Raw genomic sequence first — 26,867 nt, forward strand, 5'->3', positions numbered from 1 at the left:
AGGGATCAAAGATTGAAGTGGATTGTGGAATAAATGCATTTTTTGTTAAATGTGAGTATGCGATCATGCGTCAATACGCTGTTTGAACATCTCCCCATTCTCAGATAGACCTGATTACTGGAGATTATTCTCAGCCTTATAACTTATAACCAGGAGGATGAACACTGGCTGCCAGCACATTAACGTGCAGGTGTTTGTAGACGTACAATTGTGTTTCACACCCAATACAATTAATACACAGACTGTAACTGTCTTGTTACGTGTAACTTTACCTAAACCTGCTTCTCACCACTGCTCAGCGAGCGGCTCCACTGGAGCCAGCGTTTGATGCTCCAGCTTGTCCTCGACTTCATCAAATTTTCACACGCTGCTCCTCAAATGTCCTCCCTCTTTCCTCTGTGGCACCAGAGACCCGTGGAACACGCGAAGAGCTCATGTGACAAATTAAGCCTCAAACAAGAAGCTTCTGCTGCAGAAATGGGCTCTTTGTAAAATCAACCACTCTGTTGTAACTTTAAATATAAATGAGATAATAACTCATGAGTTGCTAAAACATGATATAAAAAAGACGTCTTAAGGCTAAAAGAAAAAATGCCAGCAACATTTCTGGAATAATAAATTAAGAAATACTTTATTTTATGAATGCTAAGATTTAATAATGCACGTAAACTCTTTTCAAATGAATGTGTGGATCATGAGTTCCTCGGTTATTGAATTCAGTTGTCTTCTGTTTGGACAGCTGGACAGAGCTCTGAGCAATTTGCCTGCATGAGAAAAAGGTATTACCAGTGTGGGTTTGTGTGTTTGTTGCACATTTGTTCTGGGGGTAATTTTAGATCCCTGAGGAAGGCAACACAAACATTTAGATACAGAGAAACACAAACGTGTCCACTGTGTCCTCCACTGTCCACCTGATCTGAAAACACTTCTCGTTGCTAATAAAAACAGTTGGCAAATGAAGTGAAAACATACAGGTCCACGTCCAGAGTACAGAAAGACGCAGAGCTAAAAGAGCAGTAACTACAGGAAACAGAAAAAGAGAAAAATACAGGAGCTCAGTGGATTTGGGTCCAGTTTAGGTGAGAGATGTGAAAATCAAATGAGTTAAAAGTCTGTTTGTGTTGGGTTGATTGACAGGTTGGCTGTTAATAATGATTATTAATGACTTACTATGGGCTGTAGCCTGAGATCACGTTATCAGTGGCTTTAGTATTTGTTAATGTAGGATGAAACTGCATCCAGGACGCACAGCGAGGGTGCAACTCGAAATCTCATTCTGAGTCACAATGAGTGTGACTCAGAATGATCTTCTCATGATCTTCACGTATCACTGTGCTCTCCGTTCTCCTGGGTTCAATGTGACCACAAAATAGTTTAGTCAAGTGACACAGATTCAAGTAAGGTGAGACAGTTCTGTGCTGAAAACTGAGATGACATTCACATGTGTGAGACAATGAACAGGGTTCATTTCGTGCTGCGATGTCAATCAACAGGCAGCTGTCAGTCCGTTGCTACAGGTTTAGTTAATGTGCAGCATGTGACAGCTTCCTTCCTTCCTGCCATAAGACAGGACATCCTATTCAGGAAAAGCAAATAGTGATAATACAAATTAGTAATGAGGCTAACGTGTCCAACAGCAGCGAGACCAACAAATCTCTGAGGTTTCTTATAAAGGACATTAAAATATTCACGTTAAACAGTTGGCGCTCACGCTGCCCCCTAGTGAAAAGCTACAGTAGCCATCCACACGAAACATCAAGCAGATAGCAACACTATTCTACCTACAACTAGCAATACTCTGGAAGGAAACGTGATAGGCACAAATTTGGTTAAAGTCACAAATATTGAGAGGTGGTTCAACAGTGAAGATGCAGCACAACGAGGGAGGAGAGCATCACCTCACAGCCGTCCCAACATTCAACTGAACCGCTGGTCACATGGTTTGGTGACATACACAAGAGCACAGAGAACAGGAGGCTCGAGGGCAGAAGCCACTTTATGTACCTACGATAAACTTTCACATTTACAATGAGTATGAACAAAAAAAACCCACATGAGGATGAAGCTGTACAATCTGTGGGCTACAGGAAATTAGTTTACAAACAAAATGTCTCCAAATAACCTTTCAATGCCATTGTATTGTTGAAACCTAAGATTAGTTGAGAAATAAAAAAGGCTACTTATTAAATGAAAAACATTTTGAAACAAGCCCATATCATGATCATGTAAAACATGAATAGTGCAGTTCTGAATATTTGGCAGTCTGTATAGATTCTATCCTAGAAGAAAACTAAACTAACTGAACTAAGTAACTGTGAGCACAGGGTGTGTAGAAGTAGAACATTGATTCATTAGAAACCTCACGTAAAGAGAAGACTTTGCTATGTCCACATCATCATATGTACAGAAACTTTACAGAAATGTACATATTTGGGTTGACAAAAATATGTTTCTTTTTGTCTGGCAACAGCTTTTCCTGTCACAGTAACATAATTTGGTTTCACAGTTCAGTATGATCCCTGTGGCCGGCTCACTCCAGCTCAGTGAAGCGTGCGAACATGGCCTTGCGAACAGCATCTTTGTAGGTGTCAGATGGCGAGAGCTCATATGAGCTTCCTTTAATACCCAAACCGGTGCCTTTGGCTCTTAATGAAGCCTGTAGGGAGAGGACCGAGACATTTATTACGAGAGACAGAATGGACACAGGTGCCTGTAAGGAAACAGCCCTAATTGCTCTGCGTTAAAAAGAACACGCTGTCATGCATATGCCATTTGTTGGAGTGTTATTTGGAATTTTAAAATAACACAAGGACGAATATTGGCTTCCTCACCGAGATGGGCGTGGTGATCCCCTGCTGGTTGCGTCCTAGACCTTTGCCCTCTTTCCAGCCCATTGCTTGCAGCATTTTGTTTCCAATGTTATCGCTTGTTAGACCATCTTTGGTTGGCTGTTCATAGCTCCTGTTGGAGGAGAGGGAAAAGTGATCAGACAAAAAAAAAAGCCCTGAAAAATCAGTCTTTTGAGCTTTAACTTTTACACGTACACTGTTGGAGTTGGTGCTTGATAAAATTTCTTCTTTGGAGCAGGTGGTTCAGGAACTCCATACTTCTCTCTTCTCTCTGCAGCTCTGTCTCTGTATTTGAGCTGTTGGAGAATTAAACCTTTGTGAGTTCACTTAAATATGACTAAAGGACAATAAAGACGTGGTCATTTTGGAGCCAAATACCTCACTCTCTTTCCTCTCCAGCTCCTCCAGCTCTGCTTCTGAAAGCCTCGATCTTCTCTGAATTTCCAAATTTTGCTAAAGCATTTAAAAACAAAGTATGGTTTTCACATGTCTTTGTGACAATTTAGGCTCCATAACACTCGTTACCTTGTTGTATTGAAGCGTTATACATTGAGCAGATGGCAGTGCTCGGAATAATTATACATTAGCCACAGGCAGATTAGAGGCCTGCTGCTTTCCCATCCTCACCTTGTGGAGGTCAGAGAGCTGCTGGTGACGCAACAGAGCCTCTTTGGTGGGGAACTGTCGTCGGCACAGCAGACAAACCATCTTTTTCCAGTCTGTTATGCTTCCATCCAGGTCTGCTGCTCTATCCAAACTGCTCTCCTCTGGGTCACTGTCCCCGTTGTAAGCAGCACTTGCACTACTCTGTAACAGGGTGGCAGAAAGGCATGTTGGGAGAACTCTTAATATTTGTGGTATGTGAAAATAACAGTACAAACCTTAGCTGAGCTCTCCTGCTCCATGAATTTGAATTGCTCTACCATGAGGGGTGGCATCTCAAATGCTCCCATTTGCTGAAAGAAAGCAACAAATCTTATGAAAGTATCAGGAACACAAACCTTCAATGATTAAGGAATTTATGAAGCTGGTAACAGAACATGATGTTAAATATTCCATATTAAGTTTGCATAATGTAAAATAACCACTAAGTCTAGACTACCTTCTTCTCGAAGAGGGAGAATCCTGCATCGGCAGCTGCAGACTCTTTCCTGTCTTCCTCCTTGGATGTTCCTAAGCCTTGGAAACTGCTCTTAAAACTTTCCTTTTGTTTATTTAAGGTTTTTGCCCAGCGCTCCATGTCCTTTGCAATCTGCAATTTGATTAACATTCCACATTGTTTCTAGGTCAGGATAATTCATTGAAAACAAACTTATTTTAGAGTAAGGCTTACCTGCTGTGCAGACTTGCTTTTGGGCTTTTCTTTTTTTTCCTTTGGCTCTTTGCTGCTTGTAGCTACACCTGCAGAGGAGCTTGCTGGGTCAGTAGCTGATGACACTTGATCCGGACTTTTTTCGGTTGGTGCAGGGACATATGTCTGCTTCTCACTATCCCAGTACAGGTACTGCTGAGTTTCCGTATTATAGTAGTACTGTTGATAATAAGCATACAAATATTTGAATAATTAAAAATTTAGTTTGTATGATTGTTTGCAGTATATTCCATGGTCATGTCCAGTACGTACTTGGCTGCTGGGATCATAGTACAGGCCAGTCTGTGGATCGTAGTAGTAACCTGAGGACTCGTCATATTGGTACTTGGAGGCATCAGGGATAGCTGCGGATACAAAAGGCACTTATGAAACAAACTGTGCTTCCCTCACGGGAAATACCAAAATAAAATCTAATTTGAACACCTCTTTCACGTGCAGAGAGGCCAATTTGCAGCCATCTAAACTCACCTGATGTGTTTGCAGTGGGAGTAGTAGAGACTGTAGTTGTTACATTAGAAGCTGACGGTGTTACCAGTGATGTGGTGCCAACATTAGCAGGCTGTTGTACTGCATCAACTGGACCTGCTACGTGTTGGGACTGAAGAAAAAACAAAATAAACTTTGGGGTTTACTGCACAATGGCAAAGAAATAAATAAAAAAATGAATTGTCTGCTGGGTACAGATGCACTGTTACTACACTGCTTACCTGCACAGCTGGCTGGCTGATGATGACAGGCTGGTAAACCTGAGCCATCTGGGATATGACCACACTGGGAGCTGCAGGGAGGAAGGTCTTAATTCCTGGAGCAGCTGCAGACAGTAATGGTAAAAGGTATGACTTCCATCTCAGATATAGAAAATACAAAATAAAATCTGTGAGCGGCAATCTTGTTACCTCCAAGTAATCCATCACCAGGAGTCAAGCCACCAGGCTGCTGCTGCCACACTTGATAATTCTGAGCCTAAAGCAGAGGAAGTCTAGTCCATGAAAATTACCAGTCTTATTTAAGGCAGTTTTAATAAAGTAGACTCTGTACAGACCTGAGCCTGTTGTGCAAAACCCTCTGGAAGAGTGACAAAGTCAGGAACAGCACCAGAACCTTTTAGCTGGGAGTATGAAAACAGGCATGTCAGTCAGTAGCAACATCACTGTTACACAACCTTTTCTTCAGTGTAAAGTTAGAATTTGTGCATTAAGTGATACCTGGCTTGATGACCACTGGGCAGCAGCAATAGCTGTGCTGGCCACAGAGAGAGCATTGGCTCTGATCCCATCAGGCTGCACTAAGTCTCTGGAGAAACAAATGTTAAGTCTTAATTCTTAAACTTAAAATTGAGTGAGCCACTTATTTGCTTCTTACAAATTTTAATAATGAATCATTAGGGAAGTTTGTAATTATGACTTAAACTGGTAACTAAAATAAAGTTTATTCAAGATAAAACACACAAAAACTATTTCAATACTTTACTTTTTAACTATATTTAAAAATGCTTTTGCTGTTCTCTACAGAGCACAAACTGTATACTCAATTTAGAAAGCTAAAGATACACTCAAACAGTATCAGTGTATGACTCACTTTCTAGCACTTTTGGCATAATCCACACCAATTGTTTTTCCATCCAGTTTTAGAGGTGGCTGAAGGCTCTGGAGAATGGTGAGCAGCTGTGAAGCCTCCTGTTCAAGAAGGAAAAGCATATGATTGTTGACATGTATGTACACACCCAAAACAAACATACTGAATTGTATTGTGACTACAATAACATACCAAAGGAGATGAGAGTTGAACAAAGGCAAAGCCTCTATTTTGTCCTGTTTGTTTGTCTTTGATGAGGCGGATGTTGCCCGTGGACAAGTTAGCATATGGCGCCAACATGTTTAAAATTCCATCAACAGTTGAAAGGGGTGCAATGTTCCTTAAAATGATTGCTGTCAAGAAAAATGTTATCAGTTTGAGTATAAATGTAGAACATTTGAAACAAATATTTTTAACACAGTGTCAAAAATAAACTCACTATCTCCAGTATAATCCCCTGGCTGCTGAGACTCTACATTTAATCCATTGACTGCAGGAGATTCTCCATCTAGATTCAGGAATAGAAGTGGGACAAATTGAAAACAAACCACCAAGACAATGTATAGATGAGTAGAAAATAATGACTGAGAACACACAAAATACACTTTTGGTTTCCTGAAGTGTTAGCCACTTACCAACTTTTGATGCTCCACATCTAAAACACTTCAACCTCTTTCGAAAATTGTACAGACCACACTGTAATAAACCAACAATACATTTTTAATAAAGACTTTGTTATAAAATGCAGAAGCAAAAAAAAGGAAAATATCAACACAGTTCTTTGAAACACGACTCACAGAATTGCAAAGCCAGTTCTCAAATTTCTGTTTCCTATTACTGTAGTGCACTATGATGCTTTTCCCCTGGATCACCAGCTTGTTCTGTGAAGTCAAAAACCACCAGTTATTTCAAACTCTAAACATTTAAGCCGAAGAGGCAGATGAGGTCTTGCCACTACCACCCAATGAGTGAGAGCAGCTGGAACGGGAAAGAGTGGCTAGGCTTACACTCGCTGCTTAGGTAGAATGTCTCAGGGAGTACAAGCGAACAGAGGTAGGAGAGAAGATCAGAAACAGAGAGTTTCAGTTCTGTGTGTGAGGAAACCAGTTCTCAAAAATGGTTTTAATTGTGTTTGGGATCGGAGTGCTGCCAGCTCATTCCTTTCTCACCCCAGTCTTCGGATTTAAAATGGAGATGAGGAAATATCCACGTGACTGAGCTGGAGCAGAATGTGCTATGGGGTGCCACAGGGCAGTCAGGGCTAAAAGGCATTTTATGTCTGCTCTTGATAAGGGAAGGCAAAAGTCTTCTTGATGTTAGGACCCAATAACTTTTTGTATATTGAGTTGGTTATTAATTTTATAAGAAACACAAATTTCACTGCATTTACAGAGTTATTTAACAGCAGATATAGAACACACACTAAACTAAGTAGATCAAAGAACCTTTTTCTGAAAAGGCTGGTGTGAATATATTGTGAGCGATATAAGAATAACATCTGTTTAGTCTTTAGTATTACCATGGTTATATTGCAGTGCTCTGCCTAAATTTGAATAGATTGTAAATTATTATTAATCATTATTTTGGTTAAGTCGGGCTCTCGTTTCCAAAAAAATAGGTCTAGACTTTGTGATTGTTGAAGCAACCTGATTGGTCTCCATCCATCGAGTAGAATCTTGCAAGTGATAAAACTCCACGAAGGCGAAACCTCGGCTTATACCTAGAGACAGCATTCAAATATAGACGGGAGGCGTGTTAGTTAGAATGCTTGGGTGCAACATTCAAACTCACAATGGGCTTGTACAGTCCAATTCAAAGTAACAATGGAAGTGGGGAGGGTGTTTATAAGGTCAAGTGGCTGTAGTGCATTTGGTTTACCATAGCTTTCATGTCTGGACATAAATTAGAAATACAGTTACCTGTTTACCTGACCACTTCATCTCACTGAACAACCTTTGATGACAGGATACTCTTTTATTCAAGGACGGCCATAAAAGACATTAAGTGGGATGCAAAAGAGAACATAAGGATCAATGTAAGAGGCTCCTCCTAGTAGTAAAACTCACCAGTCCTTTTTTTCATCAAGCGAACGTCCACAGGCTGGGGCCCCTGCATCTGCTCAAGTGCTGAACGGATCTGGAATATTGAGTGTTAAATTATTTAGAGTACAAGACCTACTACTTCATTAACAATAAAATAAAACTTTAAATCATGCCTGAAGAAACACAACGAACATTAGACTATATGGAGAGACCAAACACCACCAGCAACTCCAACAGTGGAAGAAACTTTTAGACCAGAGCAGACGTCTTAGCGGGTTTAGTTCATAAATCAACTGGTCCATAAACTTACATCTTCTTCTGTGACATGAAGAGAAAGACCCCTCAGCATTATAGTTTTGCTCTCCTCCTCTTGCTCCATTTTGTAGTCCTGGTCTAGATAATCTCCATCATATTCGTCATCAGACCAGTCACTATTGCGTCGCTTTCGACCCCTCTATTGCAGAAAAAAAGGTTTGTTACTGAAGTCACAACTATATTGTTTGTCTGAGGTGCGTTCAAGGCCTTTCAATGCACTTACCTCTGGACTGTCATCAAGGTGCTCCCTAAATCTATCTTCTCCCCATCGTCGATCATAGTCCCTCTCCACATCTCTACCCCGTCTGTCACACCATTCAGGATCATCCCTTCTGCCATCTGAGCCATACCTTCCATTACGTTCACTACGACTGAGTCTGAAAAAGAAAGAAAGCGTTCAAGTGTCATGAATGTAAAAATATTCACTACATTCTCAAAGACAGATTTGTGCTGCTTTACCTTTTATCAGTCCCCATGTCTGTGTGTAAGACTTCGGTTTGATCAAGAGAGTCTGCAGAAAAATCAAAAGATATTTTAAGCCTCTTAATCGTTGTTTGCGTGATTTGACATCAGTCTAGACAAGGTTCAGACAGATGAAATTGTTTGAGGCTTTACGTTACCCATTCAAGTATGATATTATAAAACAGATTCATCGTGAACAATCTTTCATGTTGCCTAATTAACTTCGCTGCAAACCCCTCCCTTACATAGCTACTCCGTTCACATACGGAGGTCACGGCTAAGGGTTACTATTCAGAAATCTGACTTGAAACGATTGACAGACAACCTAAACTCCCGTTAATACGTTTTCTGATGACTGTTTGCTGTCAATTACTATTTTTTCATTTCCAACAAGCAGAATCCGTTTGTTAAGGCAGGCTTATTTATTTTAGCTAAGTCGTGTGTAGAAGACGGTGGTTTTGACGTTGGTGGACGCAAGACCAAACAACCTATGGCAATGACGTATACCTAAACTTATGCTATCCATATTGGTAAATGCGAGCCGTGTGTTACCATATTACATACCGTTTTAATACCACTCCTTGTTATGCCAATTTACGCCCTGACAATAGAGCCTTAGCGAGGTTCCTCGTTATTGTTAGTCACTTCCGGTATGTCAGCACACGTTTGACACGCAACAGCGCCACCCGCCGCACAGGAGGACTTACAACGAGGGGAAACGGCGTTAAACAACTAAATGTATGTTGGCTTATGCTTTTTATTAAGCCTGTAGTTAAACATATTATTTAAAAGGAGTTGGAACTTGCTGTTTTTACTTTTTTTAACCAATGCAATTCTAATGTTTTGCACTTTACATTGCACGTGGCTTTAAACCAAAGGGTGATCACCCTTAGTAGAACATGTCAGATACATATGTAAATAAACCTACTAAATTAACCTAGGACAATATAATAACTAGTATCTAGGTTATGACAAAATTCTATTTATTCAAGTAAGTAGGTAGGTATGTAAGTAGAATAAGAGGTGATAAGAAACAGATGTAGTTCCAGCATACCTAGCTAATTATCATAATAGTGTTTGTGAACTACAAACACAATTATTATACGTACATTTAGTACCTTATTAATTGTTTATATTTAATTGTTTTAGTTTAAAATTTACCTGAATTTGATTTCAAGCAGGCCGTGAGCGGACAGGTATGCCCTGCATCGCCGCTGGGTGACGCTGCAGGCGCCGCTACAGACATGCGGATAGGCTGAAGAAGCAGAAATCTCCTTTATCCTTGGAGTCAATACAGCAGCGCAATGGCCGCAGTAGATGTAAATTGTTGAAGGCGATTTGATTTATTTTAGTGCCCCGCGTTGCGCATTGTTTTGTCTATCGCTTGGCTGGGACCTGCTGCAAGTAGTGGTCCCTACGCTGAAACGACGCGCCAGTTCCCCCAACTGTGTCTGGAGAGGGTAGGCAGCTAGCTTAACGCTCCCATTAGCGAGCCTCTAGTGCTAACCTGACGATAAATGTTAACTAATAAACGCTACTGGTATAATAAATAACGACAATTTAAAGCGAGGTTTGAGTTGTTTATGTTTCTTTGTTAATTTATTAAGTATCGTTATTTCTACCTGTGAAGTCCATACTGCAACTAGCTTGTAGCTAACTGAAGTGACAGCCCATCCCTGTTAACGTTACTGCAGCTTGACACAGCTAATTTGGAGAACTGTCACATTAAGCTACTCTGTCATCTGTAAAACATTTAATCGGGATTTAGAACGAATACATGTCGTGTTAAAGTTGCTGCTGTGTTTTTCTCATGCCCTCTTTCTTTTCTCTAGTTAAGCTGTCAGGCTGAATGGCTGAGCCGGAGCTTCTGCTGGATTCCAATATTCGACTCTGGGTCGTGTTGCCCATTGTCTTCATCACGTTTTTGGTTGGAGTGATGCGACATTATGTCTCTATTCTTCTCCAGAGTGACAAGAAGTTGACGTTAGAACAGGTTTCTGACAGGTAAGGACACATTGTGTTTATATGTAAAGTGGATTTTGTTAAAAATAATACAGTTCATTTTAGGAAGTTTGTTTGTTTCTCCCAATACAGTCAAGTTCTTATTCGGAGCAGAATTCTTAGAGAAAATGGAAAATACATTCCAAAACAGGTAGAATATTTTTATATTTACAGAAGTGGCATATATTGTTTTTTTATAAGGCTTGTGTGTATTAAGTATACAAATTCAGTGTCAACATTAAAGTCAATATCAATACTACTATGTGTGGAATGGTGTAATTGAAGATCTCTCTTTCTTTAGTCTTTTCTGATGAGGAAGTTTTACTTCAATAATCAAGAAGATGGATTTTTCAAGAAGACTAAAAGAAAAGTTGTTCCACCATCTCCAATGACAGGTAATTTTTCCAGGTTAAGTACAGTGTAATTATCTAATGTGATACTTCATACTTGTGCCTTGATTTTACAAGTTATGGTAAAGAAAAATGTCTTACTACGACTACACCAGACACTAAAATGGAAACAAAAGCAAGTGTTATAGTTTAGTGTGTTAGATATATATATATAATATGTCCAATTTGCAACATTTTGCGAGTTTTATTTAGCGTTTTGCTGACTACATCAATTTCACAGATCCCAGCATGCTGACAGATATGATGAAAGGCAACGTCACCAACGTGCTTCCCATGATCCTTATCGGCGGCTGGATCAATTGGACTTTTTCAGGATTTGTAACAAGTAATGATCTCATTCATTAATATTTGCACCTTCACATGCACAAAAATACTTTTCAATTTGTTTCAGATAATAAAATAATAAAGAAGCTGTACATTAAGTTCTTTCTATATTGTCTTGTTGACAGCTAAGGTTCCCTTCCCTCTCACTCTACGCTTCAAGCCCATGTTGCAGCAAGGAATAGAGCTGCTCTCACTGGACGCTTCATGGTAAGCTGTTAAAACTACATTTAGAGAGAGACGCTGTAAAAGTCATTATACATTTACTCAAAATTACATTATATATTGTCGCGTTTGTGTGTTTACTGTATAGGGTGAGCTCAGCATCGTGGTATTTCCTCAATGTGTTTGGACTACGAAGCATGTACTCACTGATACTTGGCCAGGACAATGGTAATATATTGGTTAAAGCATGTGTTTTGGCTTAATAAAATTCACTACTGACATATTAAAACTGCCCACAGATATTTACTGATGCATAATGATGTTCAATAATTATTTTTTTAATCAAATATTGTAATTGTTTTTGTTTTGCCACATAATCCTAATAGGTGCCGATCAGTCGAGGATCATGCAGGAGCAGATGAGTGGTGCTGCCATGGCTATGCCTGCAGATACAAATAAAGCCTTTAAGGTATATAAATTAGCGCATCAGTCATTATCGGCTTAGATTAGCTTCAGATGTACTTAAATGTTTGTTCTGGTTTCAGGCTGAATGGGAGGCACTGGAGCTGACTGACCATCAGTGGGCGCTAGAGAGTGTAGAAGAGGATCTGATGAGCCGAGAGCTGGACTTTGATGGCATGTTTAGCAAGGAGCTGCCAAGTGGTATCTTCTGATGGCCTGGTCTCTCTTTCTTGGAGCCTTCAATTTGAATTTTGATTATTGCAGGAGTTTGTTTTGTGGTTAAAAGTAAGAGATGGGACAAATTCCTTCATGTTATGCAAAGTTTACAGGATTTGTTTGTGGCCCTTGTCTTTTCATATGTATTATCTTTCCATTCCTGTTCATAAAAAATGTGAAATACCTTAAAATACACTGGTTTTGCTGCTGTTTCATAAATATGAGAAAGCACTGGTATAATTCATATTAGTTAAAGGTAGGAGGGGTGGACATGGGTGCTTTTTGCTTTTGATAGCATTATTATTAGCTTACACATGTATGTCATCATTATGCCGTTAATAATAGTATGCAAACTGCTTAGTGCTTGTCTTGTTCTATGGACAGCTAGACAAGCTGTCTCCATTTCCATATGTTTTGTCGCTAGTATACTGTATAACTTCAATTTATAGTTCTGAATATTTTTATTTAAGGCCAATAAAACCACTAATCACTAATTTAATCACTTGGTAGATCATAGATCTGTTTTGAGGTAGCTTCCTAAATTGGAATTACACTCAGGTCAGATTAATTGTTGATAGAATATAAATTCCTGGTTGAAATATTGTTTTTCAAGTATGTAGATGCTTTATTTTGTAATGTAACTCCCCTTTGTTTTGTACAGCATAAAGCCTGATTTGACTACATGTTGTTTTATTTGTTGCAATTCACTTAAACTTACAGACTATCTCTAGGCTGTCGCTGCAATAAGGATAAGGCTAAGTATGTTTAGGTCTGAAAAACATAACAGGACAGCTTATTTTGAAGGACGCTCTTTGTGCGCCTATTGGTCGAGTTTGCGGCCGCTGCTCTTCCTCCACCGTGCGCAGACCGTGGAGCAGAAAGATTTCCCATGAGCAGCGCTCTCAAGCGCGTCTCCTCCCTCTGCGCGTTCACGATACCGGCACAGTCACTGCATGATGGCCGAGGGAGGCGGACCCGAGTCGGGTGGCGCGGCGGACTCTGACTCGGAGCCGGTAGCCGCACAGATGCCAAGCCCTTCAACCGAGAGTCAAAAACAGACTATCGGGTCACTTCTGAAAACATCTCTGAAAAAGGGTGACGAATGGTAAGAAACGGCAATGGCCAACGTTATCTGGGTATTTCCGTTAGCATTAGCTTGCTAACGTTAGCTAGTGATAAGCCGGAAATGCTAAGCTAACGGCGCCGACGACTGTAAGCCTGAAGTTGAAAGCCGCTGAGCTAACGTTACTAACATTTTGCCAGCTAGCGCTAATGTCTAACAAGTTAGCACGCTAGCAGCTAGCCACACAACTTGACTTTAGAAGCTGTTGCCCGCAGTAACCTTTACAGCCTTTTAGGCGTATTGTAGACAGCCAAACTGGCATAGATAGTTAAGTGGTTCGTTTGTACAGTATCTACACATTTCTGGCTGTATTGGGATATGTTAGCCTTCGGTTGCAGATGCTGTGGCTAACCTGCTCGTAGCGCAGGCCCTGGGATTCAGGTGGTGGGTCCTTCTGCCTGTTAAACCGGCTTCTTGCTAGATGAGGAGTTGACAGGAATATTACGTGATGTCGTTACCTGCTCGTATTATACTGCGGCTTCCTAGATGACAACCAACCACTGCTAACCTAGTTAACAATGTAACAGATAAGAACCAACCCTGGCCCATAAAGAAGTGTCAGATGATCAGTTTTGTTTCCTTATTTTGTTACATGGGTTTTAAGGATAGAGTATGTCATTAAGTGTAAAAGCTATATATGTCCACTTCTACCTGAATAGGAGCGGCATGTTAATATCTGTCTAGTATTTTTTACACTGTTAAATGAGACACTAGTTTAAATTCACCCCCTAACGTGATGGTTGTAATGATTGATTAAATATGTGATTACATACAGTTAATCTCAGGTACAACAAACTTGTTTTACTTTGATCAAGACTGCTTTCATTTGAGGCAGTTAAATAAAAATTGAGTTCTATGAGTTCTCTTTGTTTGCCCTACTCTGTCAATACAAGCCTATTTATGAAAGGAGATCCTCACTTAGAATGAGATTAAGTCAAACTAGCTTGCTGTTACTATATCTGCCAATGTCAGGACACTTTCGTGTTGCATAACATTCCTGGTTAGCAGAAGCCCAACCCTGTGCTTTCCCAAACATTTATTGTCTTTGGATTGTTTCCTTTTCTGTCACCAATACCCTGCAAATTCCAGATGACTATAAAATCATTTATGGATGTAAATAATAACAGTTTATATAAAAGTGTGGAAGTTTTATTATTTTTAATAATGAATTTGTTTTAGGCATCTAATAGATAGTCGGTGGTTCAAACAATGGAAGAAGTATGTGGGATTTGACAGCTGGGACATGTACAATGTGGGAGGATGTAGCCTTTATCCAGGACCAATTGACAACTCTGGACTGTTCTCAGGTAAAGAAACAATCTTGATTATTTGAGAACATCACAAATCTTACATATAGATAAAAAGTCTTTGCTCATTGTTGTTTTTTATTCTTAAAGACCAGGAGACCCAGACTCTAATAGATCACCTTATAGATGAGCTGGATTATGTCCTTGTACCTACCGAGGCTTGGAATAAACTTGTCAGCTGGTATGGCTGCCTTGAGGGGCAAAGACCCATCATAAGGAAGGTAATGCTATTGGACATGTTTTTTAATTTTACTATTCACTTGTGTTGTGGGGTTTTAAATGTTTCCTTGTTTTTTTTCTAGGTTGTTGAACATGGCATGTTTGTCAAGCACTGTAAGGTGGAAGTTTACCTGCTGGAGCTGAACTTGTGTGAGAATGACAACATGGACAATGTAGTTACACGTCATTTTAGTAAAGCTGATACAATCGGTAAGTATCTGCACAAGTGTTTTTTATAGATTCAGGTTCATAGCCAACATAACCAGATGCTGAAACCGCAGAACTATCTTTATAATGTTTGTCATTAAATGTTTCTTGTTGCAACAATAAGTTGAAAAGCTAATAAGCAATTTTCTTGCAAATCACCCTCTTCTCAGATACCATAGAAAAGGAGATGAGGAATTTGTTCAATATCCCACCAGAGAAAGAGACACGGCTATGGAACAAATACATGAGCAACACCTACGAGCAGCTGAACAAGCCAGACAGCACTGTGCAGGATGCTGGTCTTTTTCAGGGGCAGGTAGTGTATAGCTGTCTTATTCAAATAACCTTCAGATCCACAGATGGATGCTCTTCCTCTGCTTTTGAAGAACACAGCCCAGTAGCATAGTGGATCTCATTATGCATACATAATTAATCTCAGAGCAGTACAAAGTAAAGGGAACATCTGAAAGTCTAATGCAATACAATACATTACAATTTCTGCAATAATATATATATATATAAAAGTAATATACAGTTCTTGTTGAGGCTAACCAAGATCTGCTTGTTGTTTAGTTGTGCTCTACCTTTTGAGTCCTAATTTGTATAATTAGTATATTTCCTACTGAAAACTTTCCTAAGAAGATTTTTTTTACCATCTTCATGTAAGACAAAAATCTTTCATCTAAAGGTCAGGCGTGTTTTGTCACATCTGTCTTGGCTGTAAATAATATATTATATTAGAATGTGTAATGGAAAAGTTAAAATTAGATTAATTACGCATCTAAACACATTGGCCAGACATACCTGCAGCTGCTGAACCTTGGCAGCATTTGGCGTCTGACTAGTATTACAGTGAATTCAAGCTTCAGCATAATGGCAGTAACAAAATAGTAAGTTGTGCCAACTTGGATCTTATTTAGGTTGTTTTCCCACAGGTGCTTGTTATTGAATGCAAGAATGAGGATGGCACGTGGCCAAGACAAGTCTCCCATCCTAAGTAAGCATTTCAGTGAAAAATCTTCTTTAATCTACTGCATTTGTCTAAATATATGCTCCCCCATAATATAAGTTAAAGGCAATGTATAAAAATATGTTTTGTCTTTTTTTGACATATGCTTTTGTGGTTACTCTGCAGATCCAGTACAACCCCATCCAGGAATTTCACTACCTCCCCAAAACTCTCCTCAAACTCATCAGCCAGTATCTCTTCAACAGTTACCAACGGAGACAGCAGCTGTAGCCCTAGCTACACACTCAATAACAGCACCTCCTCTGGCAACAGGCAAGAGATTGTTGCTCTTGTTTCTTGTTATCTGTTTTTCTCACTTCAGCTTTCCTCCAAGCACAAGTATTGGCCTTTACCTCCCGCGGGCATCCCATCCCTTGTGTATTTGTGTGTTTGTGTCTTTGTTGGATTTAGCAGCAGCAGCAGTTAACCCAGCATAATGAATTTGTGTACCAATTAATTCCTTATCCTCTCTTAGCCAAGTTTCTAATTCTTGGCAAAGCCTTATTATGAAACTAGAATAGTTTATTACCTTGTGTAATCTAGCACCTGTTTCATCTACAACATTTTTTTTTGTTTTCAAACAGACTCGGTGGCTACAGTTCATACAGCTCCTCCTACAACTACAGAGAGTCACAGTCGCAGCCTGGCTTGTGTGGGCTCAGTAACTTGGGCAACACATGCTTTATGAACTCTGCTCTCCAGGTAAAAACATACTGCTGCAGGTCTAGCCAGAAGTGACTTGTTCATTATGCTCCAATAATCATTTTATTTTTCTCTTCATCATCCAGTGCCTGAGCAATGCATCGCCACTCACAGAATACTTCCTGAATGATCAATATGAGGCAGAGATTAACCGAGAGAATCCCCTGGGAATGAGGGGCGAGATTGCAGAGGCCTATGCAGATCTGGTAAAGCAGATGTGGCTGAGCCGCAGCAGCTATGTGGCTCCACGCACCTTCAAAGTGAGTTTTAAATAAGCCTGTCCTCATTAAATCAATTAACCAGTCATAGTTTTGACGGACAAAGCTTATAATATTTATCATTTATTTTTCAGACACAGGTTGGACGCTTTGCCCCACAATTTTCAGGCTACCAGCAGCAGGACTCCCAGGAACTCCTAGCCTTCCTGCTGGATGGGCTTCATGAAGATCTGAACCGTGTAAAGAAAAAGCCTTATTTGGCCCTAAGGGATGCAGAGGGCCGACCAGATGAGGTATAGCATATTGAGAAGCTCTGTCTGTAGCATTAATTTTAAAGCGACTAAGAGTTTTAATCCACTTCAACTTAATCCTGTGCCGTACAGTCTTTGCAGTATGTAGTCTTTCAATCTGTTTTGCATTTGTAACTTCAAGAATTCTGTTGAATTAAATATGTGACAGTTCAGTGATGCAGCATTTCTTTGAAAGTCATTAATGAAATATTTTCTTCATTTGATCGTTGTTATAGATTGTTGCCAAGGAAGCCTGGACAAACCACCGTTTGCGCAACGACTCTATTATAGTTGATATTTTTCACGGCCTCTTCAAATCTACATTGGTGTGTCCAGAGTGCTCTAAGGTGTCTGTAACCTTTGACCCGTTCTGCTACCTCACGCTGCCTCTGCCCATGAAGAAGGATCGTACCATGGAAATTTTCCTGGTGCGATCAGACCCTCAGTCTAAACCCACACAGGTGAGGTGAAAATAGGCTCCAGTAATATTACAAACTTAATACCATGTGTGTATATGTAACATTTTATTTTCTACATTGTATTTTCTTGACATTTTATTGTTGTTTGTCAAATGTTTTTTGTCTGGCAGTATCGAGTTGTGGTCCCCAAGCTGGGTACAGTGACAGACCTGTGCAGCGCCTTGTCCAAACTCTGCGGAATCCCTCCAGAAAATGTTAGTACCTTTTTATAATTTGATAGCAATAAAACAAATATTCTGTAAAATACAACTTTTGACTTCTTTGTGATAGGTCAAAGTAATACTGAATCTATTTCTCTTCTCTTTCTAGATGATGGTGGCAGATGTTTATAATCATAGGTTCCATAAAATATATAGACGGGATGATGGCCTCAACCAAATCATGGAAAAAGATGATATTTTTGTGTAAGTCTTGCTATTGACAAAGTCTATTAAATTTTCTAGGTTGCTATTGTAAGGTGTGTCTAATGAGTTTTTGTGTTGGTGCATTTTTGCAGGTATGAGGTTCAGGAGGAAGACCCAGAGAGAATGAACCTGTCTGTATATTTCAGGGAGCGCCACTCAAAACATGGTGGTAGCTCCACAAGCACCATGCTGTTTGGCCAGCCTTTACTCATCACCGTGCCCAGACACAACCTCAAAGCAGACGTTCTGTATGACAAAATCCTAGAGAGGATTGGGTAAGGATCTGTGTTTATATTTAGATGCTTTTATTCAAAGCTGAAAGTTACAAGTGACTGACTGACACTGGCAAAAGAAAAAAAACCTTTTCGTCTGCCTGTGTGGACAGATGGAGCAAAACAAAATGACGCACTTAAAGCGTGGCTATTCAAAGTGGGCTTTTATTAAATCCATAAGAAGAAAATGAGTAGGAGCTCCCACAAGGACAAGGAGGACATTGTCATTCTGTATGTTCCCACAGTGTCTGAGCAGCTGATGAGGATTTTCAACAAACATAGCGTCTCCCTATTTTAACGTTGACAGCAGTATGAGGTAGAAAGTGGAAAACTCAATGCAGATAGTCAATGGAAACCAAAGCTCAGATATGAACAGTGGTGTAACACGTTAATTTTGAATTAGGTGAAGGGCGTGTACTGCTGCTTTAAGAGCAGTAATAGCACAGCACAATATATTTGCTATGTGAAAACGAAATAGTTTAATTGACAAGACCAATACAACTGTCTGACACATGCATGTTAAGTGCTCTGTATATTTAACTGAGTTTGCTGTTTGTTAATCATCTTTGCTTCCTGTTGCAGACGCTATGTAAAGCACACTCAAAGCCCCAATATTGAAAGCAGGGCCTCGGCCTCAGCTACCTCTTCCACCTGCAGCCAGGCTCCTGAATGTTCTGCATCATCTAGCGCCACGGCCTGTGTGGGAGGTTGTGGTAGCCCCCTGTCGGATGGAGCCTCCTGCAGTGCCAGCTCCAGTAATGGCAGTAATCACTCAGTTACCTGCAATGAAAGCAATGGCTTATATGATGGTAATCATCTGACTTACTAGTCACTGTTAAAAAAAACCTGTTGCCTATGTAAAAGTTTTTTTTTCATGCTAATCAAGCAAGTGTCACAATGCAGGCATTCAGAAGAGATGGTATATGTCATATTTGTCTGTGAATGTGTGTGCTCAGGGGAAGAGGAGGCGATGGACCACCAGGTAAGTCCAGAGCGAGAAAATGGCCACTCTGAAGAAGAGGAGGAGGAGACCTCTGATTTGGAAAATGGATCAAAAGAAGAAGCCAAGCCATCGCTGCCAGCCAAGCTCTTTACTTTCAGCATAGTGAACTCTTATGGAACAGCCAACATCAGCTCGCTGCCTTGTGATGGAAATGTCCTAAAACTTAATTGTAAGTTTTAGTCTTTTAAACTTATTACATTTTTTTCTTTTGTTTTTCACAACCACTTGGTGTTTACATGACTCGCTTCACCTCTTCCCTCCACAGCACATTCCACAGTGGCTATTGACTGGGATACAGAGTCAAAGAAGCTGTGTTATGATGAACAGGAGGCAGAGGTCAGTGCATTAACATTTGAAACCTTGCTGGAACAGAATATGCAACTTGCTTATATTTCTGTGAATATTGTGTGTAGGCCTATGAGAAGCATGACAGCATGCTCCAGCCCCAAAAAAAGAAAGCCACCGTAGCTCTGAGGGAATGCATTGAACTCTTTACAACCATGGAGACGCTTGGAGAACATGATCCATGGTAAAAAAAAAAAAAAAAATCACAGCTAATGCTAGAACTGCATTTTTTTTGTAACGACTATTTTTGTAAAACCCTGATGTTTTCTTCATGCAGGTATTGTCCCACATGTAAGAAGCACCAACAGGCCACTAAAAAGTTTGACTTGTGGTCATTGCCTCGCATTCTGGTAGTTCATCTAAAGCGTTTCTCCTACAACCGATGTTGGAGGGACAAACTGGACACAGTGGTGGACTTTCCTATCAGGTATACAAAAGCATGCATCAATACAAGTACATAGATACAGTTTGTTATTGTGGGGCTGTTGATTGACACTTGTTTTAGGTGTATCTCGGTTATTATTAGGCCATACTATATATTAAAAGTGAACTAATTTTACTCAGCTATTCAGTTTATGAATCAGAAGCTCCACTGTCTCTAATGCTTTGTAAGAGTTCTTTGTGTTCATATGGCTGAAGCTTTGTGTTGGCCTAAAAACATAGATTTTTCTCAAGACCACATTAAAGTATGCTTTTTAGGGGATAGTGGATGAGACACAGTTGTAGTTAGTAATTGTTAGATCAAACTCTGCAGAACACCTGAGACGTTTACACTAGAGGGAGCTGCAGGCTGAAACTCAAGCGGCTGAAATGAGGAAGAAATTACTGTATTTTCAAGAAATCGTCTCGGACCCTTCAATGGAGAATTCAGACCGTTTGCGCTGCCTTTATCTGTTGCAGTTGTATAACTGCTCATGAGTCATTAACCTTTGCACAACTGGCACACTACATATTTTCCTGTTGCCTCAGTATTATGTGGTCACATGTCTCAGTGAGAGCCATTTAAAACCACCCGCAAACACTAAGAGGAACTTATTTCCTGCTGCGTCATGCTTACAAAGGATGGCTGTTATTTAGTAAATCTAATGTTTATTTATAGTGTGGTGGCCGTGACATTTGTTTCTGTCCTTGTTTTTCAGGGATTTGAACATGTCTGAGTTTGTATGTGACCCTAAGGCTGGCCCTTACACATATGACCTCATTGCCGTGTCAAACCACTATGGAGGAATGGGAGGGGGTCACTGTAAGTTGCAGTTTGTTCATGCATTATTGGAAAAAGTTAATACCAATAGTTGAGTCAATCCAGTGTAAGACATACAGGTTGATGTTTCTCTACAGCCATTAACATCCACAACCATATTTTAGTTCATTATAAATCTGCTGAGTCATTCTTTAGTCAGCACAGTCTCTTTTTGTCTTTGAACATGTGCTGCACAACAAGTGTGTTTCCACGGATACTAATCTGTTAAATTTTAATGAGGCAAAAGGTTTTACACCTCATTGTTCTTTGTGTGTTTTGGATTTGCTCTGCCAGTGTCCTCCGAACTGGCTTGATAAGATTTTTATCTTTGACTTTGTAAACAAATGGTCTGAATAGCTGTGTGTTAACGCTGGTCTCCTTTTGGCTGACAGACACAGCGTATGGCAAGAATAAAGTGGATGGAAAATGGTATTACTTTGATGACAGCAGTGTCTCATCTGCCTCAGAGGACCAGATTGTGGTGAGTTTTGATTCGTTACTGTTCATAAAACTGCATAACCTGGTGTTAAGTGCTACCGGGGTTGTGGTACATGCTCAATAATCCTTGTTTTTTTATTTAATTATTGATATTTGATAGGCGGGTTCTCTGTCTCCCTGGCTTTGTGTATCAAATGTCTGTGGTTTTGTGGAGTAATCCTATCCTTGTGTCTCCTGCTGCAGACTAAAGCAGCCTACGTGCTGTTCTATCAGCGCAGAGACGAGGAAGCTCCCTCTAAACCTCAGCCATCAGCGTCGCTGGGGGGAGCCCCCGAAGCAGCAGATGACCACATGGACACAAACTAAAGACTCCTCACCTGACTGAAATGCACTGAAACGCATATGGATAATAGAGACACTTGGGTACACACATACAGATACTTTAGTGACAAAGGACTCTGCAGACATTCTTAACCCTACCTTTCCCATATTCAGTTTGATTTCAGTCTCATGTGTACAGCTAGAGCAAACAGCCTTGTCTGATGAGAGACCTGAGAGACTTCTTCCAACAGCAAGTGGCCTACTGATGTCTGAATTTAGTTTACTAGTCTGGAGGGAGAATAAATGGATATAGGAACATAATGTTAGAAGTGCCCTGAATTGTATAGATAAATGTTTCTGTTGCCCAAAAAAACAGTCAGAAACATTAAAAAAGCCAAATGCACATCTTGTTTCAACCAAAGCAAACCAAAATATTAGTGACAAAATGTACCACCTGTTAATAACTCGATCAGGATATTGGCATGGTGTCTGGGTTTATCTCTGGTAGATACAAAGTGACTGTGTGATGCGCCCACAAATCAATATGCTGTGCTTGTTAAAAGACCCCTGTGACATCACACCAACTCTGTAGAATGGATTACTGATGGCTGTGGTAGTTGCCCCTACCTGCTCTGTCTTTGATGCAATCTAAACCAGGGTGGATGTCTTGTTTCAAGGTTTATAGTGTCCAGGTCCTACAAATGATGGGAGAAGCTGTTTTTTGTCCTTGCTCTTGATCACTAAACACCTTTGTTCTTTTGAAGCACAGCATGGGCTCAGTTCTGTCAGGAGCCTTTTTCCCTGCAACCACATCTTTGTTTTTGTTTTTTCTAATCACACTGCAAAGGCGGCCTTTTGATTCCTGCAACCTGACTGAAAAGGAGGCACTTTGAATTCTCCATGAGTACATTAATCTACCTGCTTCTGGTGTATCTAGATATTACAGAATTGTATGGTTTGGCCTTAGCATTGAGGGTTTTGGTGTGTGATACACTTCCAGATCATTTTATGGTGTCTTTTAAGCATATTTCGATTGCTGCCTGATTGGACCCCCAGCTCACCTGCAATGGCTTGTCCTTATTAGTCTTGTACAGTAGTGCAGCTCTGTATTGAAATGGCTTTGTTATTTGGTATCTTTAAAGCACACTGAGCGAAGCAAAATAAACTAGTATAAAAGTGGTGCTTTATTCATGAAACTTGAACTGGCTCCTAGTAATTAGGTACAATCTATGTGTCATTTGAAGGGGGCAAGACGGGCTGCACACTACTTAGTTAACTGCAATAGATCTAAATGACTTCAAGTGTCAGCATAGGAGAACAATCTGTTTACGTTTGTTTTTATAGGCACAAAATGCTCCTGTTTTGCCAGATCTTGTGTGATGTAAACAAATACATGGCGTTCTCCATTTGATACCAATACTCAATATGATCAAAAACGATACCAGATACCTGTTAGTAATAATTGACCTATTCCCATAAATCTTGTTGTGTGGCTCAATCTGTGGACTTTGTGCCACAGCTTGTATCTGCCCTCTTCACTGGTTGGTTATGTCACCATGTTCCTCAGAGGTGGCTGCCTAAAAACAATGTTTTATGCATATACAGTAACTACAAAGTTTTACATCCCAAACAATCCCTGATACAAAATTGCAGCAGTGTGTTTTTCCTCTAAATAATGGCAACTCAAATAACCTAAGAGATGTAAATAATTACACTATTTTAAATAGGTGTATAAATGGTCCTGGATTATCTTATGCCAATATCTGCAGTATTTGTTTTTAACTGAATAATTCAAAGTACAATAAAGACTGGAAGCCTCAACAGGGTGGTTTGCTTGGACTGATTGTATGTACAGAGAAATCAGAACTGGCCTAAGTTCACAGAGAGCTATGAAATACTGTTGTTTTGCAAAGAGATGTTTGCAGATTATGCAAAACAGAATCCATGCCAATTATGCAGACAGGTTGTGAAATAAACATCTGTAATAGAACCCAATGTGTGTTTTATGTAACCTGTGATTTGCTGAATTTCTTGGCATTAAAAGTGATAATAGGATAATAGTATTAAAATACCCATTGATTGGTTAAAAAAAAATCAAATACAGAGGCAGTGATTGAGCAAACTGTTTATTTCTCCTCAGTATATCAAACCACAGCAGTGCTCATCATGCACACAAGGAACCAGAGACGTTCACCATTTTACATTTCATCAGATACCCTCCTCAGAGGTTTCAGAGGACGTCTTCATTAAGTAAAAACAGAACACAGTCATCGTGTACAGAGGAGCACTGTGGGTCTGGAATAGTGGACAGCCTCTATAGAAAAAGATTTGCAGGGCATTTTTCTAGGTACGCTACAGGTTGCATAGTGCTGAAGTGGAAGATACAGGATGGCTGAACAACATTTCAGGACGGATCTTTAGTTTGCTTGGTTGAGGAGAGTCTTGATGTCTCCCTCCAGGTCACTGGTGAGGAACCTCCTGCTGTAGCGCTTAAATGGGAGCCCATCTGGTCCGATGAGGAACTTCTCGAAGTTCCAGGACACGTCGTTCCTGCAGACCGGGCTCCAGGTGATGAACTTCGGATCGCCCATCAGCGCGGAGGGCTCGTCGCTGGGGAATGGGAGCTGTTCCCTCAGATACATGAACAAGGGATGAGCATCCTTCCCATTCACATCCACCTTCTCCAGGAGCTGGAACTTCGGCTCGAAGCCATTTCCAGGACGAACGTACTTTAGAGACAGAAGGATTTCTTCGTTCTTGCAGTTCTCCTAGAAGAGTTGATCACAATTGTGTTAAAGACTGTGGAACAAACACTAAATAAAAATTTAACACCACGTCCAAATGAAAACATTTGCTACAATGTTGGTTGTAAAACAAGCAGGGCGGTGTCTGCCCTCCCTTTACAGGAATAATAAAAGGTGCATAGTGAGAGCATGATGTAGAGTTACGGTTAGTTTGGCAATTCGCTAAACAACCCACAATTTCCTCTTTCTAAAAATTCCCCATTGCTCAACCTAACCTACAACATGTGATAATTACGTAGCTATTGTCATCCGTTTACAAAAATAAAGTAAAAGAAACTAAGTTTTTTGTCTAAACAAAAATAAACTTTGTATACATAAAACTAAATCTATCAAAAAAGCCCATCTTGTAAATGGGTGCAAATTTACAATACGCAAATTACAATCGAATAATTTTGTTCCTTCCGGGAAAAATAAAAGCCGAAAAAAAGGAAAAAAAAAACTACAACGAGCAGACGCTCCCCACCCGCTGTAAATGAATCACGACCTTCACGTTCTCACCTGATGGCCGAACTGGTTGCAGGGCACTCCCAGGATAACGAGCCCCTTGCTGCCGTAGCGCTCGTGGAGCTCGTTCATCTGGGTGTAATCCCTGACGGTCGTACCTCAGAGAGACGCGACATTCTCAATGAGGACCACTTTGCCCTGCAGGGAGGAGAACTTGAACGTTTCCCCCGTTAAAAGCTTGGCAGTGAGGTCGTAAAACTTCGCAGCCATTCTAGCGCCACTTGCCATGTTTTCTTACCACGATTGTCTGAGCAGCTCGACACCTCGGAGCCAACCTTTCAAACCTGATCCGAGAGTGTGTAGTTCCTGTCGAGATAGTTCCCAGTCTGTGGTACATGTAGGACGCACATGGAACAACTGAGAATTATAAATCTGAATTTGTTGATAATACGTCGAAATAGTGCTTGATTATATTTACTTTGGGACAATATCATATTACAGTCACAATTTTCCAGTTAGCGTATTAAAGGGCAGACTTATTTTTTTTTGGTCTCCATGACACCACCAATTATACCTGAGAAGCACAGTGAACCAACTTGAAGACGTGTATTATCTTTGACTTAGTTGCGCAGTTACGTCTTATTGGGTATATCCGTTTCCTTGTACGGCGTGTCCCGAAGAACGTATCGTAGCCAACAACTGAAGGGAATTTCTACCCCGCCCCACACTGGGCAATTTCTTAGACCACGCCACCCATGTCAAGAAATTTAGGGACCCTCTAAAATATGTTTTAGTTGTAATGTTGAACAGCTGTCGCTTTTGACAGTACAGTAGCGACCACAAAGACAAGAGTAATATAAAATAGTCATGGATAAAAATTTGAAGGATTTATCTGTTTTATTTTAGACGGGCGGATCAGTTATTTGTAGTTACCACAGTAGTTTTTTCGAGCTAAGCTACAGAACGTGGGTCCCTAACCATGACGGGGCGATGACGCGGAAAGCTTAGTGGCGCGGAGGTTTGTTTTGTAACTTCTACCTGTAGTCATCGTTTTCCTCTTAGTTAAACATAGTACTGGCTCAGACATCACTTGTAAAGAACATTCGCATTTGGTGTCACAGTTAGTAAAATACTTGAGCTATACATTATAGTGATCTCCAGTATTCGCATAAGCAGCAATTGGAATTTGCTCAGAACTGCGTGAGTGTAGCTTGCGGGTGCTAGCGGCTACTCACATACTTTATTTTCTGTATTTTCACAAGATGATGCGTAAAAAGCGACGATCCTCTGTGGATAAAGGAGCAGCAGCGGCTATAGCCACTAGTAAGTTCTACGTTGATTTCACAGACGTTTCAAACTAATGTCATGGATAAATGCCAGTAGCGTAGCCACAGTGATATCCAGATGTCCAGTATGACGTAATGTGCTTCATGTTTTAGTATCTATCTGGGTATATAATGCTGGTAAATGCTACATCCATAGAGGCGAAGAAGAGCCGCAGCACTGGACGACAGCCCAAGGACGATGCTGCAGAGCTGACCAAACAAGGCGTATTTGCTGTGTTTCTGAGAGATGCCGGTGTCACTTTGCAACAAGGTGGCACATCCAACGAAATAGGTAAACATCCCCAACACGTCAGGACCACACACGCAACTAGTTTCTCACCTTCATCTTTTCTCATTTAGCTGTTGACCAAGTGGTTTTCCAAAAACGGATACAGCAACAGTTGCTCAAGAATCCCACGTACCCTGGAGTAAGTAAATGCACCATCCGCGCGAGCACACACACACACACACACACACACACACACACACACACACACACACACACACACACACACACACACACACAC

At 40.4% G+C, this 26,867-nt stretch overlaps 5 protein-coding genes across 5 annotated transcripts in view; 3 read left to right on the plus strand and 2 right to left on the minus strand.

Moving 5' to 3' along the window:
* Positions 1-1,978: 1,978 nt before the first annotated feature.
* LOC114855870 (RNA-binding protein 5-like) lies at positions 1,979-9,324 on the minus strand. Its single transcript, XM_055509325.1, has 25 exons — positions 9,180-9,324; positions 8,613-8,664; positions 8,377-8,530; positions 8,149-8,292; positions 7,863-7,932; positions 7,443-7,516; positions 6,594-6,677; positions 6,432-6,492; positions 6,236-6,304; positions 5,989-6,149; positions 5,800-5,897; positions 5,427-5,514; positions 5,264-5,329; positions 5,118-5,184; positions 4,929-5,032; positions 4,690-4,819; positions 4,474-4,565; positions 4,183-4,380; positions 3,952-4,101; positions 3,731-3,805; positions 3,477-3,656; positions 3,228-3,302; positions 3,045-3,145; positions 2,832-2,961; positions 1,979-2,656 (listed from the first exon to the last, which is right to left on the minus strand). The coding sequence occupies exons 2-25, from the start codon at positions 8,627-8,629 to the stop codon at positions 2,531-2,533; spliced, it is 2,514 nt and encodes an 837-aa protein (XP_055365300.1). The 5' UTR covers positions 8,630-8,664; positions 9,180-9,324; the 3' UTR covers positions 1,979-2,530.
* Positions 9,325-9,848: 524 nt separating this feature from the next.
* emc3 (ER membrane protein complex subunit 3) lies at positions 9,849-12,871 on the plus strand. The gene is made up of 9 exons (XM_029149737.2): positions 9,849-10,075; positions 10,448-10,619; positions 10,710-10,767; positions 10,918-11,011; positions 11,247-11,351; positions 11,476-11,557; positions 11,661-11,740; positions 11,899-11,981; positions 12,058-12,871. Exons 2-9 carry the CDS (start codon positions 10,465-10,467, stop codon positions 12,184-12,186), a joined length of 786 nt encoding a protein of 261 aa, XP_029005570.1. The 5' UTR covers positions 9,849-10,075; positions 10,448-10,464; the 3' UTR covers positions 12,187-12,871.
* A 201-nt stretch (positions 12,872-13,072) lies between these two features.
* Positions 13,073-22,947, plus strand: usp4 (ubiquitin specific peptidase 4 (proto-oncogene)). Its single transcript, XM_029149733.3, has 22 exons — positions 13,073-13,295; positions 14,493-14,620; positions 14,711-14,841; positions 14,923-15,049; positions 15,217-15,362; positions 15,982-16,043; positions 16,182-16,328; positions 16,640-16,757; positions 16,844-17,017; positions 17,110-17,268; positions 17,502-17,726; positions 17,855-17,938; positions 18,054-18,148; positions 18,241-18,423; positions 19,003-19,229; positions 19,377-19,592; positions 19,689-19,759; positions 19,837-19,952; positions 20,046-20,195; positions 20,908-21,011; positions 21,401-21,489; positions 21,690-22,947. The coding sequence occupies exons 1-22, from the start codon at positions 13,144-13,146 to the stop codon at positions 21,810-21,812; spliced, it is 3,027 nt and encodes a 1,008-aa protein (XP_029005566.1). The 5' UTR covers positions 13,073-13,143; the 3' UTR covers positions 21,813-22,947.
* A 933-nt stretch (positions 22,948-23,880) lies between these two features.
* LOC114855039 (glutathione peroxidase 1-like) lies at positions 23,881-25,361 on the minus strand. The gene is made up of 2 exons (XM_029149738.3): positions 25,070-25,361; positions 23,881-24,535 (listed from the first exon to the last, which is right to left on the minus strand). Exons 1-2 carry the CDS (start codon positions 25,301-25,303, stop codon positions 24,185-24,187), a joined length of 585 nt encoding a protein of 194 aa, XP_029005571.1. The 5' UTR covers positions 25,304-25,361; the 3' UTR covers positions 23,881-24,184.
* A 391-nt stretch (positions 25,362-25,752) lies between these two features.
* The window catches only part of fancd2 (FA complementation group D2), a 10,017-nt gene continuing 8,902 nt past the window's right edge, over positions 25,753-26,867 (plus strand). Inside the window, 4 exon segments of the mRNA XM_029149732.3 lie at positions 25,753-26,033; positions 26,278-26,338; positions 26,498-26,632; positions 26,701-26,768. Of these exon segments, the coding sequence (XP_029005565.1) occupies positions 26,278-26,338; positions 26,498-26,632; positions 26,701-26,768 (264 nt within the window). The 5' untranslated portion in view covers positions 25,753-26,033.

Source organism: Betta splendens, chromosome 5 (assembly GCF_900634795.4).
Source record: "Betta splendens chromosome 5, fBetSpl5.4, whole genome shotgun sequence".
In the NCBI taxonomy this organism is placed as follows: domain Eukaryota; kingdom Metazoa; phylum Chordata; class Actinopteri; order Anabantiformes; family Osphronemidae; genus Betta; species Betta splendens.